This window comes from Panthera uncia, assembly GCF_023721935.1.
Source record: "Panthera uncia isolate 11264 chromosome C1 unlocalized genomic scaffold, Puncia_PCG_1.0 HiC_scaffold_4, whole genome shotgun sequence".
NCBI lineage: Eukaryota > Metazoa > Chordata > Mammalia > Carnivora > Felidae > Panthera > Panthera uncia.
In genome coordinates this window covers 50547789-50564662 of record NW_026057585.1, presented here as the reverse complement: position 1 = coordinate 50564662, position 16874 = coordinate 50547789, and the positions used below count along the sequence as shown (strand labels likewise).

General features: G+C 37.7%; 1 protein-coding gene across 1 annotated transcript in view; it reads left to right on the top strand.

Moving 5' to 3' along the window:
* Window positions 1-16631, top strand: part of DYNLT5 (dynein light chain Tctex-type family member 5) — a 30246-nt gene extending 13615 nt beyond the window's left edge. Inside the window, exons 3-5 of the mRNA XM_049618529.1 lie at window positions 6572-6663; window positions 14328-14452; window positions 15327-16631. Coding sequence (XP_049474486.1) covers window positions 6572-6663; window positions 14328-14452; window positions 15327-15530 — 421 coding nt within the window. The 3' untranslated portion in view covers window positions 15531-16631. The remainder of the gene's footprint in view (window positions 1-6571; window positions 6664-14327; window positions 14453-15326) is intronic.
* Window positions 16632-16874: the final 243 nt, after the last annotated feature.

Sequence of the window (16874 nt, the reverse complement as noted above, 5' to 3'; positions counted from 1 at the left end):
ATCACTTTCTAACATAATACATCATTTACTAGTTTTGTATTTTATTGTCTACTCTCTGTCCCTTCTCACTAAGTTCCATGAGGGCAGAGATCTTGTTCATGTGTTTCATTTTTGTATCCTAAGAACCTAGAATAGTGCCTGGAACATAACACCAACTCAATAAATATTTTTTTAACATTTGAATGAACAATTGTTGCAGTGTACTAATTCCTGAACAAGCAGGTTCTTTTGCTCACAGATAGGTTAGGCTCACAGATCCACATATGTGTTTAGGTGACTAAGGACTTTCATCTTGTAGACATAAGATACATTTACAGCAAATAAAAATTCTTAAATTTTCAAATTTTTAAAACAAGTCATGCGTTTACCTCCTTACTGAAACATTCAATTGTGCATTTGTAGAAAAAAAGAAAGAAAGAAAGAAAGAAAGAAAGAAAGAAAGAAAGAAAAGAAAGAAAGAAAAGAAAGAGAAGGAAGGAAGGAAGGAAGGAAGGAAGGAAGGAAGGAAAAGGGGTGCCTAGTTGGCTTAGTCGATTGAGCAGCTGACTTTGGCTCAGGTCATGATTTCACGGGTTCATGAGTTCAAGCCCCACATGGTGCTCACCGCTGTCAGTGTGGAGCCCGCTTCAGATCCTCTGTCTGCCTCGCTCTCTGCCACTCCCACTCATGCTCTCTAAATAAATAATCAAACAAACCTTAAGAGAAAAATAAAGAAATAATACTTTAATTTGTGTTGAAAATCTGTTGAGATAGACCACAGTCCTCCTTCATGATCTCCATAGTACTGTAGCAGTAACCATGGCACCCAAACCCTCAGCCTCACCTGAGTGATGATTGCCAAGGGTAATATGACTTTGAATCTATCCATTCATCCAGGAGCTGCAACAGAATTTTCATCAGCTGTCTTTGACTTTAACCTCACCTTCTCTTGAGTAAGCCTTAGTTTAGTGGGCCTCAGACACTCTGATTTTCTGTCCACACACTCAAAATTATTCTATTTTGTCAGACACCTTTTCTGGATTATCTTCAATCACATCAGAGCTTGACATTTCACAGGTTGTGTGGTTTACTTTTTGTCCTTCAGGATCATTCCTACTCTTAAAAAAATGTATGCTACAAGAACACATACCATTTCTCTCCTCTTTCACTTATTAAAATGTATGAAAATTATGAAATTTCAAAATTTCAAAATTATGAAAATCTTGACCTTTCTTTCTATTATAACCTTCCTTTGGCTAGTAAGATGGGGCCAATAATGTGAATAAAATATCTCAAAGGTACATAAAAATCCAGCAAACTTGCTATAAACTGACCACAAAATTAAATTACCTTACCAGACAACTTCCACCTTCTAGTGATAGGGGAAGAGTTGGTATGCTTTTTCTCTTAAACATAACATTCATGAAAACATCCTTTAGACATTTTGAGGCAGAAAGTTCCCAGCCAAGTGAGCCTTTATGCATATTTCATCTTGTTTTCAATATCTTGTTTCTTGAGCACAGGGAATAGGATTTTTCTTTGTGTTGCCAGCCTGCCCACTGTGAGCAATAAATATTTGTTGAAAGAATGAGGGAAAAAAAACAAACAAAAGAACAAATGTCCAAATTGTATACCCTGAAATAATGTATACCGGAAGCCTTCTTTTTCTCTGTGCGTTCTGAAATATCTCCACTGGGAGGCAGCACATAACTTTAATAACAGGTTTAGGGGGAGAAAAACAACAAAAACAAAATCATGCCTGAACAATACCGTTCAAAATATGGTAGTTCCAGCTATTTCACGGTTACAAATGGAAGAGAGAGATGATATTCTGACATTTTTAATCTACTAAATTAATGGCTCCAAGACCAGTTATACATTCACATATTATCTCTTCCTGCAGCTTCAAAACATCTAAGTAATAATGGCAGTGAAAATGTCTGGAAATGAATTCTTAATAATAATTACATAGTATTGATTTTGATGAGACTTAATTGAAATTACTTCAGTCTCTTCAATACATGCTTTGTATTTATTGTGTGTAATTCAAGGAGTGAGTAGCAAGTACCTTTGTAAGATGTTTTCAGGAAAACTGAATTTCATGAAACAGTAAATATATTCCAACTTCTTAGCTAATTTTCTTTTTGCCTCTTTTCTGCATAATCAGAACACAGACTGTTGGCTTGGCATGGATGTTTCCAATGTCAATCAAGTACAATATAGGAGGGTTCCTTTTGTTTTTGTGGACCAATTTCATGCAGCTATTTCTGCATCCAGGTTAATGCCACATCTGTCCTCAGCAGTAGTATATATGATTCCAAGTATTACTGAAACTTTACAAATTGTTACTCTTCTCCTAGAATAACATTACTTGATTTGTTCCATGTTTTCACCAGTAGTTTCTGCCAGACTTTGTTTTCCTGCATTTACTTTTTTTCAACATTTTTTATTTATTTTTGGGGCAGAGAGCGACAGAGCATGAACGGGGGAGGGGCAGGGAGAGAGGGAGACACAGAATCGGAAACAGGCTCCAGGCTCCGAGCCATCAGCCCAGAGCCCGACGCGGGGCTCGAACTCACGGACCGCGAGATCGTGACCTGGCTGAAGTCGGACGCTTAACCGACTGCGCCACCCAGGCGCCCCTGCATTTATTTACTTTTAATCTACCTTCCTTCCTATAACTTGACAACTCTATTGGATCCATTTTGCCAATTGAGTCCTTTTCCTCCATAAATGGCAACAAACTGATGAAACACATAGACAGCAAAAGCATTTTTCACATTCACAAAATAAAATCAACTATAGTCTTCCCTTTGCAATGAGATCATGTATCTATCTAGAAGGATTATTATTACAAAGTAGGGAAAGTCTGGTCATGGACAACAGAAACACATCTGATTGTAATATTGTGACATATACCCAATAAGTGTCTTGTGCTGTGTATACAGCACTGGCAATTAAAATTACAAAAAAATTTTTAGCACCTCACATTTTTGTCTTTAAAAATTTCAAAGGGCTTGAGTAAAGCTGTTTATCAATAGAAAATATGTACTACATATTTTCCAAGTCAGTATTCTGAACTGATACTGGTCATTTACCATTCTCAAATATAGAATCTCTTTTATTTCCAAAAATTTACTAAACCCACATTCTGGTTTAGTGTTAGTTACCCCTATTGCAAAATTTTATATATTTTATCTCTTCCTTCTGTCTTTTTTCAAGGAATAAATGTGTTTTTTTTTCTGTTCAGCTCATTCTTTTCTTTTCTCTCTTCCTTTTTCCAACTCATCTCATTTTAATGTAGGAACAAGCAGATCTCAGTTTCAAAAAATACCATATACAGAGGCTTTTTTTAAGTAACAAGTAAAATTTTTCTGTAATTTTCCATGAAGTTACAATTTTAGTGGGTACATGGTCAACCTTCTAAGGTACAAAAAGCAACCAACAAACCAAATATTTTCCTTCTGCATGAGAAAGAATGCCAGGTTACAATAAAATATTTGAAACCTCACTCCCCAAAGTCCTATCTCCTCCCCAAAACTAACTCCAAGTTTGGTCCTCCAGTACTTGCAACATCCTACTTTTAAGGAGCAAACTCTATATCAGTTAGAATTTATATCAGTATAGGGGTTCCTGGGTGGCTCAGTTGATTAAGCATCAGACTTCGGCTCTGGCTATGATCTCACGGTTCATAGGTTCGAGCTGTGTGTTGGGCTCTGTGCTGACAGCTCAGAGCCTGGAGCCTGCTTCAGATTCTGTGTCTCCCTCTCTCTCTGCCTCTCCCCCACTTACTCTCTCTCTCTCTCTCTCTCTCTCTCTCTCTCAAAAATGAATAAACATTAAAAAAAATTTAACAATTTGTATCAGTATATCTAATGCTTCTTATAATAATAATTTTTCAAAAAAATAGTGGTTTAAAGAAAACAAATATGTTTGTAGAAACAGCCTAGATGGCCAGGAGAACAAATGGGTAAATAAAATGCAGCATGTTCATATATTAAGTACTGTCATGATATTTAAAATATTGATGTATATTACTATTTGTCAGCATAGAAAGTTATCCATGATACATTTTGAGTGGGAAAAAAAAAAAGCCAAGCATCTATCATATGCTCCCATATGCAAAGTCATGTCGGAAGAGATTTTTGTAATGTTAACAGTTGTTAGAGAACCACTGGGGTTAGTAATTTTTATGTAATTTTACTTTAATCTTTATACTTTTTATGTTTTGAACTTTTTATCATTTACATGATTACTGTGGAAATGAAGAAGGCACGAAATGAAATCACCTTTGGTAAGATTTAAAAAGCCAGTCTCCAAAACCTTCTGCTTGCACACCTATCTTCAGCCAATGGGTTTTTTAAACTGCCCTTACGACACTTTCCAATTTCATACTGATAAATAGTATTGCACTGATTGTCAATTTTTCCATAACTAAGAACAAAGCAATAGTGCAGACTGTAAAAATCCTTATTTGGTTTTTTGTCTGAGACTTCTAACACGTGAATTTAAATTTTGAACCAACACTACCTCTCTTTCTATGAGTTTTTAATATGGTGTTAGTAGAAAAGAAATTGGGTTTTTATTAACACTTGCTGTATATTTATGCAAGTTTCAAATGCAGTCATTAATTATTTCAAGTAGTCCCTCCCCCTATTTTCATTCTGTCTGATATGATCATATGTGAGACTTTGTCACTGGGACTCAAATAGGATATTTGAAACCTAAGTCTGCCTTTTCTGTATCTATGGCATTAAGCCCTTTGCCTTGTTCCCTTTATCTCTGAAATGGGTAGAATAAGAGCTCTTTGACTAACTTAAAGGCAGTTGTGAAGGTAAAACAAGATAATTGATGGAAAATGATTTTCAAAGTGAAAACTAGCACATATAATAATGGGACAGGCTGCTGTATCTTAGAATCAGGGGGCTTTTGCAACATGGGGTTTTCTGAACAGAAGCAATCAGCTTCTGTGGGTACTGCCCACAACACCTGCAGACAATGTGGCCAAGCAGGTTGGTTGCTACTTCAAAGGGCAGCAGAAAACTGAGGAAAGCAGGTGTTACAAGAATGAGGACTAAATCGCTAATCCAGAAATCTATCATGAAAACACAGCCATAATTACTTGCATTGTTTTCTCGGGATGGGTGAGTAAACCTTAATTTATTGCATAAATTGTATTAAAGGATTTTTAAATAGATGATCTGTGATTTTCTTAAAATATCAGTTGTACTCTGACTCAAAAATAAATAACAAAAACATTAAAAAAATTTTTTTTTAAAAGGGGGCGCCTGGGTGGCTCAGTCGGTTGAGTGTCCGACTTCAGCTCAGGTCATGATCTCACAGTCCATGAGTTTGAGTCCCGGGTCGGGCTCTGTGCTCACAGCTCAGAGCCTGGAGCCTACTTTGGATTCTGTGTCTCCCTCTCTCTCTCTGCCCCTCCCCTGCGCATGCTCTGTCTCTCTCTGTCTCAAAAATAAATAATAAAAACATAAAAAACACTTCTTTAAATATCATTTGCAAAAAGTTTACTAATTCCAAACAGCCAAGAACTAAGTATTTTAGTCTTCTTGCAAAGAAGAAAAAAACCCAAAAGATTAAAAACAAATATCTGTCATTTAATTAAGGCAAAAACATAGTCTGCTTAGAAAACTGGTCACTCTGAAAACACACATAACCGCACGCGCGTGCGCGCGCGCGCGCGCGCACACACACACACACACACGCACACACACACACACACACACACTATTGTAGTATCTCCTTTGAAGACACATCTGTTCTAACTTCCATTTTCACAGGTGGAGAGAATTGGGGGTAGATCTGAGACTGCCATTAGTGACAACTGGATTTTCTCTGAACTAAGCTAAATTAAGTGGTGCTGGAGGGACATTAGGGACTCCTCTTTGCTTGGGTCTCCCGTTCAGCACCTGGATAAGCTTATATTGCCTTGGTAACCAAGCCAAAACCCTTTCTTAATGTTGAAAAGGGTGGTTGATGCTTATGATTTACAATAGTTTGGGTGAATTGTGGTTTCTCTCACCATGTGGGTGAGTTTCTTGTTTTTCTTTTTTCTACTAAAGGGATTTTGTGTGGTACGTATTACTAAACTTTTATAAAGTATATTATCCCATGTATATATATATAGTTGTTTCCCAACATTTTAAGCTTCCTCCTGTATTCCTCAGTCCCTTTTGTTAATTTTGGCCACTTTGAGGAGAGAGTCTCTGCATTGTGGTAGACATGCCATTGAAATGGCTTTTGAAACAGGTACTCCATTACCACACAGACAGACCAATCCATGAATACTTTGTGAGTAGTCAGATGCCTTGGGCTTCACTGGACTGCACTGGGCTTCAACCGCTATATTGAGACCTGCTCCAAGTAACTTCTCTATGCGTTAATGTTTCCATCTCTGAAATGTTTTTGACTTTAAATGTGTCACCGGGATATTTACCTGTGACTTGCTTGAAATGTTCTTAGGGAAGGTTTACCTTGGTAACATTTTTGCTGAAAGCAACAATGTGTTTTGTTGTTGTTATTATTATTATTATTACTATTAACTATTGAAATTTGTTTTCTTCCTTGCTTTTAGCTCCATGAGTACTGTGTCTTATATGGATGAACCTAGCCAGCGGGATGATGCTTCTCGCCTTACAGTTCAGATGGAAAACACCTATCAACTAGGTGTGTTATTTTACACTCATTCCTATTTTAAACTTATAATCTCATTATTTACTTAAAATAATATCTGATAACATGGCATCATCTTCATTATTAGCACAATATAAGGGGTCTTAATTAAGTGATTTGATGTGTTGTAATTTCTTCCTCTGTAAAATGGGACCAACACCCATTGCTTAATTTTCTTTATCAGTGTTTCCTAAATACCAGGCAATTCACTGGGCAGCGCTGATGTGTCTTGTGTATTACTGAATTAAGAAGTTCATTTCTGGGCGTTTCTGGGTTATCCTGTGGAGTTATTTTATATATACTTGAGTTAAGTGAAAGAGATATGCATTCAAGTTTTATCCAGCAACCCAACCAATGTTGATACGTGGAGAAAAAAGCCTTCAAAGCAGAAGCAAATGATTCCTGGTCCCCCATTGACAGAGGTGTTTATCCCTTTCCACTGAGGTTTTGGGTCTTTGAAAACAAAGATCTTTGCACCTGCCCCCATACTCCCAGACGCAGTCCGCAGTGAATACATTTTCTCATTCATGTTTTCTCATAGACCAGCTTGTTTTCTTTAAATGTGTACCTGCCCACTATTATCTGCCCACTTTATATAATTACTGCTATATAGAGATTCCATAGAGACTTACCAATGACCAAAAGAAGGACTCTCTGGGCCACAGTGGTTCTATCTGCAGCCAGTTAACTTCAGGAAAATTACAGACCATCAGTGCATTTCATTAGGCCTTGTAGCCAGTTTTCTAGGGTAATCCCCAAGACTACGTGGATTACAAGGCTCCATAATTAGTCAGTCTACTGGTATTTTCACAGTGCCTGGGGTAGACAACTAATATTCCTGCCATCCCTTCTGGTAACCTTACCCAGTTTCCTTTGGGGAAGCCTCACCACTGCCATCATTACACTTTGGGTCCGTAACATTCTGCTGAAGCTGACACTAGCTTTAGAGATACAATAGTGACTGATTCTGAGATAGCATATGACCCTTTGATTGGTCAAGCCAATCTAAGCCTTTGTGATTCAGCTCAGAAAGTGTTGTTTGGGCTGTTGAAGAAGCAGATTAGATTCTGAAACCTGAAAGAGGTAGGGGTATAGCAGCTTTTGCCATCTTGTCCCCAACATATGACTCCTGAGAGCGTGAGAGAATCAAATCCCAATGTCATTACTAGAGTCCTAAATCCAGCTATCTGCTCTTAGACTTTTCATTAAATGAACTATGTTTGGGTCAGGTTTTCCTCCACTTATAACTAAGAGATCTTAACTGTTCAATGCCTAGGACTTTGGGTTCTGCATGTTGAAAGGGTTTTGAATCAGATTTTGACAAGATAAAGGAATTAAAATATGAAGCCCTTTGTTTCTTCTTCATAAGGATATGTTTTCATAACTTATATCCTCAAATAAACAGAGTAAATAATCTTACGTATTTTAGATGTACTGAATGTTGAACCAAGTTAGAAAAGTAATATTAGAAACACCTTAGTATATTTAAAAAAAGAAAAAGAAAAGAAATATCTTAGTATAAAGTATTTCCCATATTTTCTTACAAAAATTCATGTGAATTATTCCTTTATGATTAAAGTCTTTTATGTTTGACAATCTATTTCTTAAGCATTCAACTAACCATCTTGTTCATATTCAAACAAAAATGTATTTCCACTTCTACTTGTTTCTGGGTTTATTTTGCATCTGAAAGGTATTCTTTGGACCTCTGGTAAAGATTTCCTCATATCTACAATGCAATACTTCCCAAAAGAGTGTGGGGGGGGGGGACTGTCAATCACCAGCATTGTTGTGTCTAATTTTTCTCATTCCATCCAACAATATTTGTATCATCTATTTTACTTTTTTATAAGTTTTTAAAAATATTTATTTATATTTGAGAGAGAAGGAGAGAGCACACACACGTGAGTTGGGGAGAGGCAGAGAGACAGAAACAGAATCCAAAGCAGACTCCAAGCTCTGAGCTGTCAGCACAGAGCCCAGTGTAGGGCTTGAACTCACAAACTGTGAGATCATGACCTGAGCTAAAGTCAGAGGCTTAACCGACTGAGCCACCCAGGCGCCCCTCATCTAAACATATTTTAAATGTTTAGTGTGTTTATCTTCCCTTGAGGGAGTAATTATAGCCAGAATGAGATGAAACATAAGTATAATTAATGAAAGCAAAAAGGGAATGGAAAAATCAAAATATATTTCTTGTAATAAAACACCATTTACATTTTCTCATTAATTAATTGATAAAACATGAGTATAGAAAAAAAATACAAGATGTGGATCCACTGTGTCTGAATTTGAATACTAATCTTGACAATTCCTAAATGATGTTTGAGCAAGGAATTCACCATCCTCAAAATCTTAGTTTCTTTACCTGTAAAAAAAGGATAATAGTCCACACCTTATGGGGATGTTGTGAGAATTAAGTGGAGGAACGCATTTAAATTGCTTCTTTATTCATTGTGTTCTTGTTTCTCAAAGCAACTGAGCCTAGGGCTTTACTTAAATCACTAAGAAGAAAGGCCTTCTGTGACCTGTAATCTAATTGCATATTAATTATGGAATGAGTTCTTCACAGGACTTTTTTCTGGAGCAATGGTTAAAGAAGTATCTGATTCTTTAAGAACACTGACTGTAGGGGTGCCTGGGTGGCTCAGTCAGTTGAGCATCCAACTTCGGCTCAGGTCACGATCTCACAGCTCATGGATTCGAGCCCCGCATTTGGGCTCTGTGTTGACAGCTCAGAGCCTGGACCGTGCTTTGGATTCTGTGTCTCCCTCTCTCTCTGCCCCTCCCCAGCTCTCTCTCTCTCTCTCTCAAAAATAAATAAACATTAAAAAAGAAATTAAAAACACTGACTGTAAGCAGGTCAGACAAGACCTATGGGTGGCTATCTTTGCTGCCACACTGAGACAGCCTGCCTGAGAAGGTAGTCAACATAATGAAAAGTAGAACCTGAAGATGGAGAGAGAGGGAGACATCACTGGAGCCGAGCATCCATGGGATAATCAGACCCTGTCATCAGATGCTCTCATAGACAGAAACTGTCAAGCTCTCCACCCTGACTTCACTCCACCCCTTAGGGTCCTTCCTAACTGTGGAGGTCTTACTGCCTCCCTACTTGCACCCTCGCTGATCTTGGTGCCTTCTCAGCAAGAACAATCCCCATCTCCTCCCTCAAAATGAGGTAGCAACCATAACAACCCCACTAACAATAATAAATACATAGTGGGGAGGAGGGGTTGTGCATGGCAGGCACTTTTCTAAACATTTTAAATATTTTACTTCATTTAATCATAACAAAAAACAGTATGTGGTGATTCTTATTATTATCTCAACTTGGAGAAGCTGACACACATATTAAATAACCACATTTGTATCTGTTCTATCTTAATTCTATTTTTGTGACAAGTCTTGTTCTTTTTCTTTTTTTCTTTCTTTCTTTCTTTCTTTCTTTCTTTCTTTCCTTGCCTCCTTCCTTCCTTCCTTCCTTCCTTTCCTTTCTTCCTTTTCTTTTTCCTTTTCCTTTTCCTTTTCCTTTTCCTTTTCCTTTTCCTTTCCTTTCTTTTTTTTCATCCCAACCCTTCTTCAGGGCTTTGCTTTTTTATTTTTAAAAACATTAAAACATTTGCTTTTTCCTCCTAAAAAAATAATCACTCAAAAAAAAGAAAGAAAAATAAAGTAAAGAAAAAGAATAAAAGCTTTGCCATTCCCATTAGTTGACTCTGAAAGTAGATTCAGGAGCTTATTTGGGAAGTCAAAAATTAAACATCCACTCTTTCTCTCTCTTTGCATCTCAGCATCCCAGCCTAAGCAAGGCAAAAGATGATTCTGGCTGCACAGGAAGGAAGAGGTCACAGAACAAGTGAGAAAAAAAGTACATGATGATATCTCCAAATATTTTCAAAATAGAATCTGGTTAATGATATTTTAAAACAAGGAAAACAAAGCCAAGTGCAGAAGGGACATTGGTGCAGTTGGACAGTAAGAGCCGGAAACAGAGACTCAAGTGCCACCAGGATTCTGTCTTCCCAGAACTAACTAGGTGTGGGCCTCCTCCTCTCACTATGGCCTGGCTTCCTCTCCATGATGAGAATCATGGCCTTCCACAGTACCTAAGGATCACATGTCATAACTTTTATCGCCAGAAAGAGGCTGACTTTTTACCCCCTATTTCAAGTTTAAAATCAAAATTCTGAGAAAGGATTCTAATTGGCCTGGCCTAGGACAAGTGCCACTCCTGAGCCAATCAACCATAACCTGAACTTCAGCTCAAAGGAGGTCATGGTAGATCCTAAAGAAACATCTTGGTTAGAATTGGGAAGCTCTCATCTTCCCAGGAGGGGAGATGCTGTTCCCAAATGACAGGGAAGAGTACTAGACAGACAAATATCTGCATTGGGGGAATTTACTATTTGCTGAAGGGAACGATGTGTACAAGTTACTGTAATATGCAGCCAAATTAAGTTCTGTGTGAATTATGTAGGTTAAGGTACATACAATATGTGTGCTTGGTAGGAGGGAGTGAAAAACAGAAAGGTATATCTCGAATGTACATAGTCTATTTAATTTAATCCAAGCCAGTAGTATCATTTTTTAAAATTTCTTAAATAGAAAGGGGAAATTACCCTCAAATTTAGACTCATTTCTCTATAGAATGCAAGTGGAAATCTAAAAGATCCACAGGAAGGGGGCACCTGGGTGGCTCAGTTGTTAAGCCTCTGACTTTGGCTCAGGTCATGATCTCGCCGTTCGTGAGTTCAAGACCTGCATCGGGCTCTGTGCTGACAGCTCAGAGCCTGGAACCTGCTTCAGATTCTGTGTCTCCCTCTCTCTCTGCCCCTCCCCTGCTCATGTTTTCTCTCTCTGTCTCTCTCTCTCTCTCTCTCTCAAAAGTAAATAAACATTAAATTTTTTTTTAATTAAAAAAAAAAGAGATCCACAGGAAGACAACCCAGAGGCTTGTAGGTATTTAGGAACTTACCTACCGGGGTTGGTGCCCTATCTCTGACCCCATGAAGTAGGAACACTCAGGACCAACCTGAAGTTACAAACCTATATGCCTCTGTGTTTACAACTGCTTGTCTCTGTCCTGTAGAAGATAGATTCCTGCTGACTAAATATTGGGGTTAATTATACTCATTGTATCAGATGTGTCTCCCTTTTACCTATCCAGATCCATTCCCCATGCCGATTTAATTGAACAATTCCTATATAATCATCAAAATAAAAATACAACTTATTGAGCCCCAGGAGGCTGACCTAACTCAACAATAGGCATGGGCTGTAACCTTCCAGTTAAGTTTGGCCAATGGGAAACTTCAGCAGGAAGTAGGAGGGAGGGAGGAGTGTGAGCTAGAATGTTTAATTCCCCATGGCCTACTGTGAGTTCATCTCACGCTGTTTGTATCCACCAATGGAAGGGCATAGCTGCTCTCCAGGGAGCCCTCTCCATGTGCCTCTTCTGGGATCAAGAGTTCCCTTCTCCGATTCCTAAGACTGGGGTGGGTTGAGGATAAAACCCTCAGTTTCACTAGCAAGGGATATTGCACTGTCCTTTGTTCTGACATCCTGCTCAGAATTTCCTAAGGAGTCTCTTCATTAAATACTCCTGGAATTGTCCTTATTTTAGTGTGCTATATATTTCTTTAGACCCTGATACAGTCATTAAAAATAAACACTTACAGGGCACCTCGGTGGCTCAGTCGGTTAAGCATCCAACGCTTGATTTCAGCTCAGGTCTTGATCTCAGGGTCATGAGTTCAGGCCCCAAATGGGAGCCAAATAAATAAATAAATACACTTAAGACATACTGATGACTATTAAAATACAACTGAATTTAATTATTGACCTCATTCCTTTATCCATATCAGTACAGAAGATAATGATTGAGCCACTCTACACCAGGCTCTGGGCACATGTACATGTTGTACAATGACAGAGGGGTGATGAGGTTAATATTCCCAGGACATACAGGGAAGATTCCTGGGATACAGGATAAAGAAAGTCTGTCCGAGGCCTTTGCTTTGAATGTGGACTAAATGTCATTAAGAATATAAGCTCTCTAGGGGCGGCTGGGTGGCTCAGTCAGTTAAGCGTCTGACTCTTAATTTCGGCTCAGGTCACGATCTTGCAGTTTCTGAGTTTGAGCTCTGCGTCGGGCTCTGCTCTGACAGTGCAGAGCTTGCTTGGGATTCTCTCTCTCTCCCTCTCTCTCCCTCTCTCTCTCCCCTTCCTCCATTCCCTCTCTCTCTCAAAATGAATAAAAAAAACTTAAACAAAAGAATATAAGCTCTCGAGTCAGATAAAATAAGTACATCCCAGCTCTGCCACTGTGTGATTCTGGGCAAGTTACTCAATGTATTTAAACCTCTGCATTACCATCTGTGAAATGGAGATAACAGTAGGGGTCACCTCAATGATTTATTGGAAGATTATATAAGGTAATAAATATATACTTATCACAGTACATGACATGTAGAAAAAGTTCAATGGGGGCGCCTGGGTGGCGCAGTCGGTTAAGCGTCCAACTTCAGCCAGGTCACGATCTCGCGGTCTGTGAGTTCGAGCCCCGCGTCAGGCTCTGGGCTGATGGCTCAGAGCCTGGAGCCTGTTTCCGATTCTGTGTCTCCCTCTCTCTCTGCCCCTCCCCCGTTCATGCTCTGTCTCTCTCTGTCCCCAAAATAAATAAAAAATGTTGAAAAAAAAAATTTTTAAAAAGAAAAAGTTCAATGAAAGTAGTTATTATCTGTACTATGATTATTACCTATACAATGTTTACTTGTAGTTAAATTCAGAAATCATACATTAAACATTTTGTATGCCTTTAGCATTGTATTAGACTCTGAGGAGGATAACATATGATCTAGCTTACCGTTTCACTGGCCAGAAAGGCAGAAATGATTGAGCTATTATCAGGTAGATTAGGATCAGTGGGGACCCAGAGCATTGAGAGTACAGAGAAGAAAGGGATGATTTTTTTTTTACCTGAGGAGGGGAGGAAGGCTTTCTGGAGAAGAAAACCACTTGAGCTGGCCTTGAAGCATGAGTGGATATTTCTCAGATGAACAAGATGAGGAAGATGCTCTTCTTTTTAAGAATGTACACAAGCATCCTGTACAAGACAGATGAAGTCCATGAGGCTGGAGGCATTGACATAGAGAGCTGTGATGGAGGATGAAGGGGCTGTAGGTGCCAGACCTTAGACTTTGCTAAGGGAAATATCATGGCCAGATCTGGGTTTTAGAGTGACCCCTCCAGTTGTAGTGTGGTATACATAGGTTGGAGGGGGAGATATAAGAGCTGGGGGGTGGGGGTCAGTTAGAAAGATGTTGAGACTTTAAAATAAGTCATTAATTGTGGGAGCTGGCACTGGCGAGGAGGATAGTTTCAATATCAAACCTTGGTGGTATTGAGTACACTCTTCAGGTAGTCTGGTAAATGTGTGGCACACACTCTGGTAAGAGTGTGTTGTCTTCTGGTCCTCTGCCAGAGAACCTGACTGGAAACCTAATTAGGACCACTTTTTTCCTTAAATAGAGGCCACTCAGAAGATTAAAGGTCTCCCCATGATCCAGTACTCTTTTGATTAACCTACTGGGGGCGGGGGGGGGGGGGGACGATGTCATTTGAAATTACTCAAGAAATTTCATCTGTATTTTCAGGTCCTACCAAACATTTTCCTGTGGTCATTGTCAATCACATTTTGAAAGATGTGTTAACTAAGTATCTACAAGAAGAACAGTATGAGCCAGAGCTCTGTAGACAGATGACTAAAACAATTTCTGAGGTATATATGTGATTTGCCTGAAGTGTTAACTTTAATTAGAATATTGCTAAAAGGACAACGCCCTACTTTTTGATGAAGGCAATTAATTTGCAGTAGCACTAAAAATGCTTATGTATATCTTATGAAAATATTTCTTAGGTTATATTCCGTGTACGTGTGTGTATGTGTGTGTAAAAAGCCTTTGCCTTAAAACAACCATTATGTGTATCATTTTTGCATGTATTTTGTTTAAAAAATGGATACAACTGCCCCATTTATTAAAATTTTTATTGTCAAAGATACCATTTTTTTCAAAGATACAATATTTTAATGATCATTTTCTCTTCGTCAAGGTAATTGTTTTGAGTGCTGTCAAATACAGATGCTGCAACCTTTAAATACATTTCTGTTTTTATCAACTAAAGTGGTTGCCCTCCATTAGGTTTTCTTTAGTTTCTTCTTTAAAACAAACTCTTTAATAAACATCCATGAATAGTCATATTACAGGAGACTCCAGATGTATGATCCCTTAATTGGACATAAACACGGTGGTAGAACTCTAATACCAATATTCTTTGAAAGGAAGCCATCTTAACATAGATTTTCAAAGAATGTAATAAATCCTTTAAATCCTGTTCTCTGAATTACAATTTTTCCATGAGACTTAGAAAATGTAGATATATTGCTGGTGCTATAATTTTGTCTCTAAATGTCCTATCTCATGAGAACAGTGCTTGAAGAAAATCATAGTTAAGTTTCCACAATTACTGAAAATATCTACAATACATCATGTGACTTTCTTAAATCCACCAGATTTTTGACAAAGATTAAGACTTCTAAGTTTCAATGTGGCTAAGGAAGGACCTTTTTTTTTTTTTGTTCTTTTAATTTCTAGGTTATTAAAGCCCAGGTCAAGGACCTGATGATTCCACGGTATAAGCTAATTGTGATTGTTCACATTGGACAACTGAATAGTCAGAACATTTTTATTGGAAGCAGATGCCTCTGGGATCCTAAAAGTGATACCTTTTCATCTTATGTTTTCAGAAATTCTTCTCTCTTTGCGCTTGCAAGTGTCTATGCTGTTTACTTTGAGTGATTGAAAATAAGAAATGTAGTTCTTTTTTAAATCACAAAATAAGCTGTATCTATGTACACAAAAGCTTCACTGCTCAAAGGTTTGAGAAACAACAGTAATATTTCAAACAACTGGCATTTTTGGACTTTTTCATGCTCTGCTAAGAACTGAGGGAGGGAAGTGTGGTGCAAGAAAAACTCTTGTTTATCCAAAAGAAGAACTAAGTTTTGGTTCCACTGGATCATTTTTCATAGACGTGGATTCTTTTTTAATATTACTTTGGTACTAATTACTTTAATTACTCTTTAAATAGATAGTTAAAATTTCCTGCATTGTTTTTTAATGAAGACAAGTTTAAAAAATATGGCTGTATACCCTGACCAATAAACGACAGAAGAATATTCAACATGGTATACACAAATGATAAATGTTAATGTGTCTCAATGCTGCATGTAAAAGAATACTGGTTTTCATTTTGTACTTAATAAATTGAGCAGCATTCATTAACTGCAATTATTGTTACATGTACCTGACAGTTGAAACTGCTGAGGTAGAATTAATGATTTCATAACAATTACTGTTGTCCCACAGGGCTGCTCGCTAAAATTGGAAGCTCTTGTGGGTTGCCTGCACTTTACAAAATTGTGGGAGAGCTGAATGTTGGCTCTTCAATAATGGAAACTGTAAAGTGAACAAAGGCTTTTTAGGGCACTGAAGTAGACCTCGTCGTATTAAATATACATGATGTTTAATAGTAAATGTATCTGTAACACTTAAAATCATGTATTGGAAAGAGACACTGCTTTTAAATATACACTGCCTGATGTGCCTTTGAATTGATTTTCCTGGGCTAACAAACTTTTACACAAAATATATAGCTGGTAGCTTAACAAATAAAACATGTGTATTTACTATTTTGTTCCTATGAATTTAATGCTAAAGTGACCCAGTGCAGGTTTGAATGGATGGTATTAAAATTTACAGGGCTGAAATAGCTTATTATTCTGCTGGTTAATGTGGCTTGTATCATGGATCATTTATTTTTACGGAGCTTTCAACCCTTTGTGTGCATATGAAATGATGCTGAGGCGTTGTTCCTGGATGGTAAGTGAACTGCCCAGAGGACATTTGTTAAAGGTCAAAGACAAATTGTACACATGTGGAGAAAATTAGCAACGCTATAGTTCTAAGGAAAAAATGATGTGTAATTCATATCAAAAAGAATTTAACAGATGAGAAAACAGTTAATGCTTTATACTTTTAAAATGTATTGATGTCTTATTTTTCTCAAAAACAACCTGTACTAAAAAAAAGAAAAAAATGTAGCTTTTGAAATCCCTTTCCTTCTGCTTGTTCTGGCTTTTA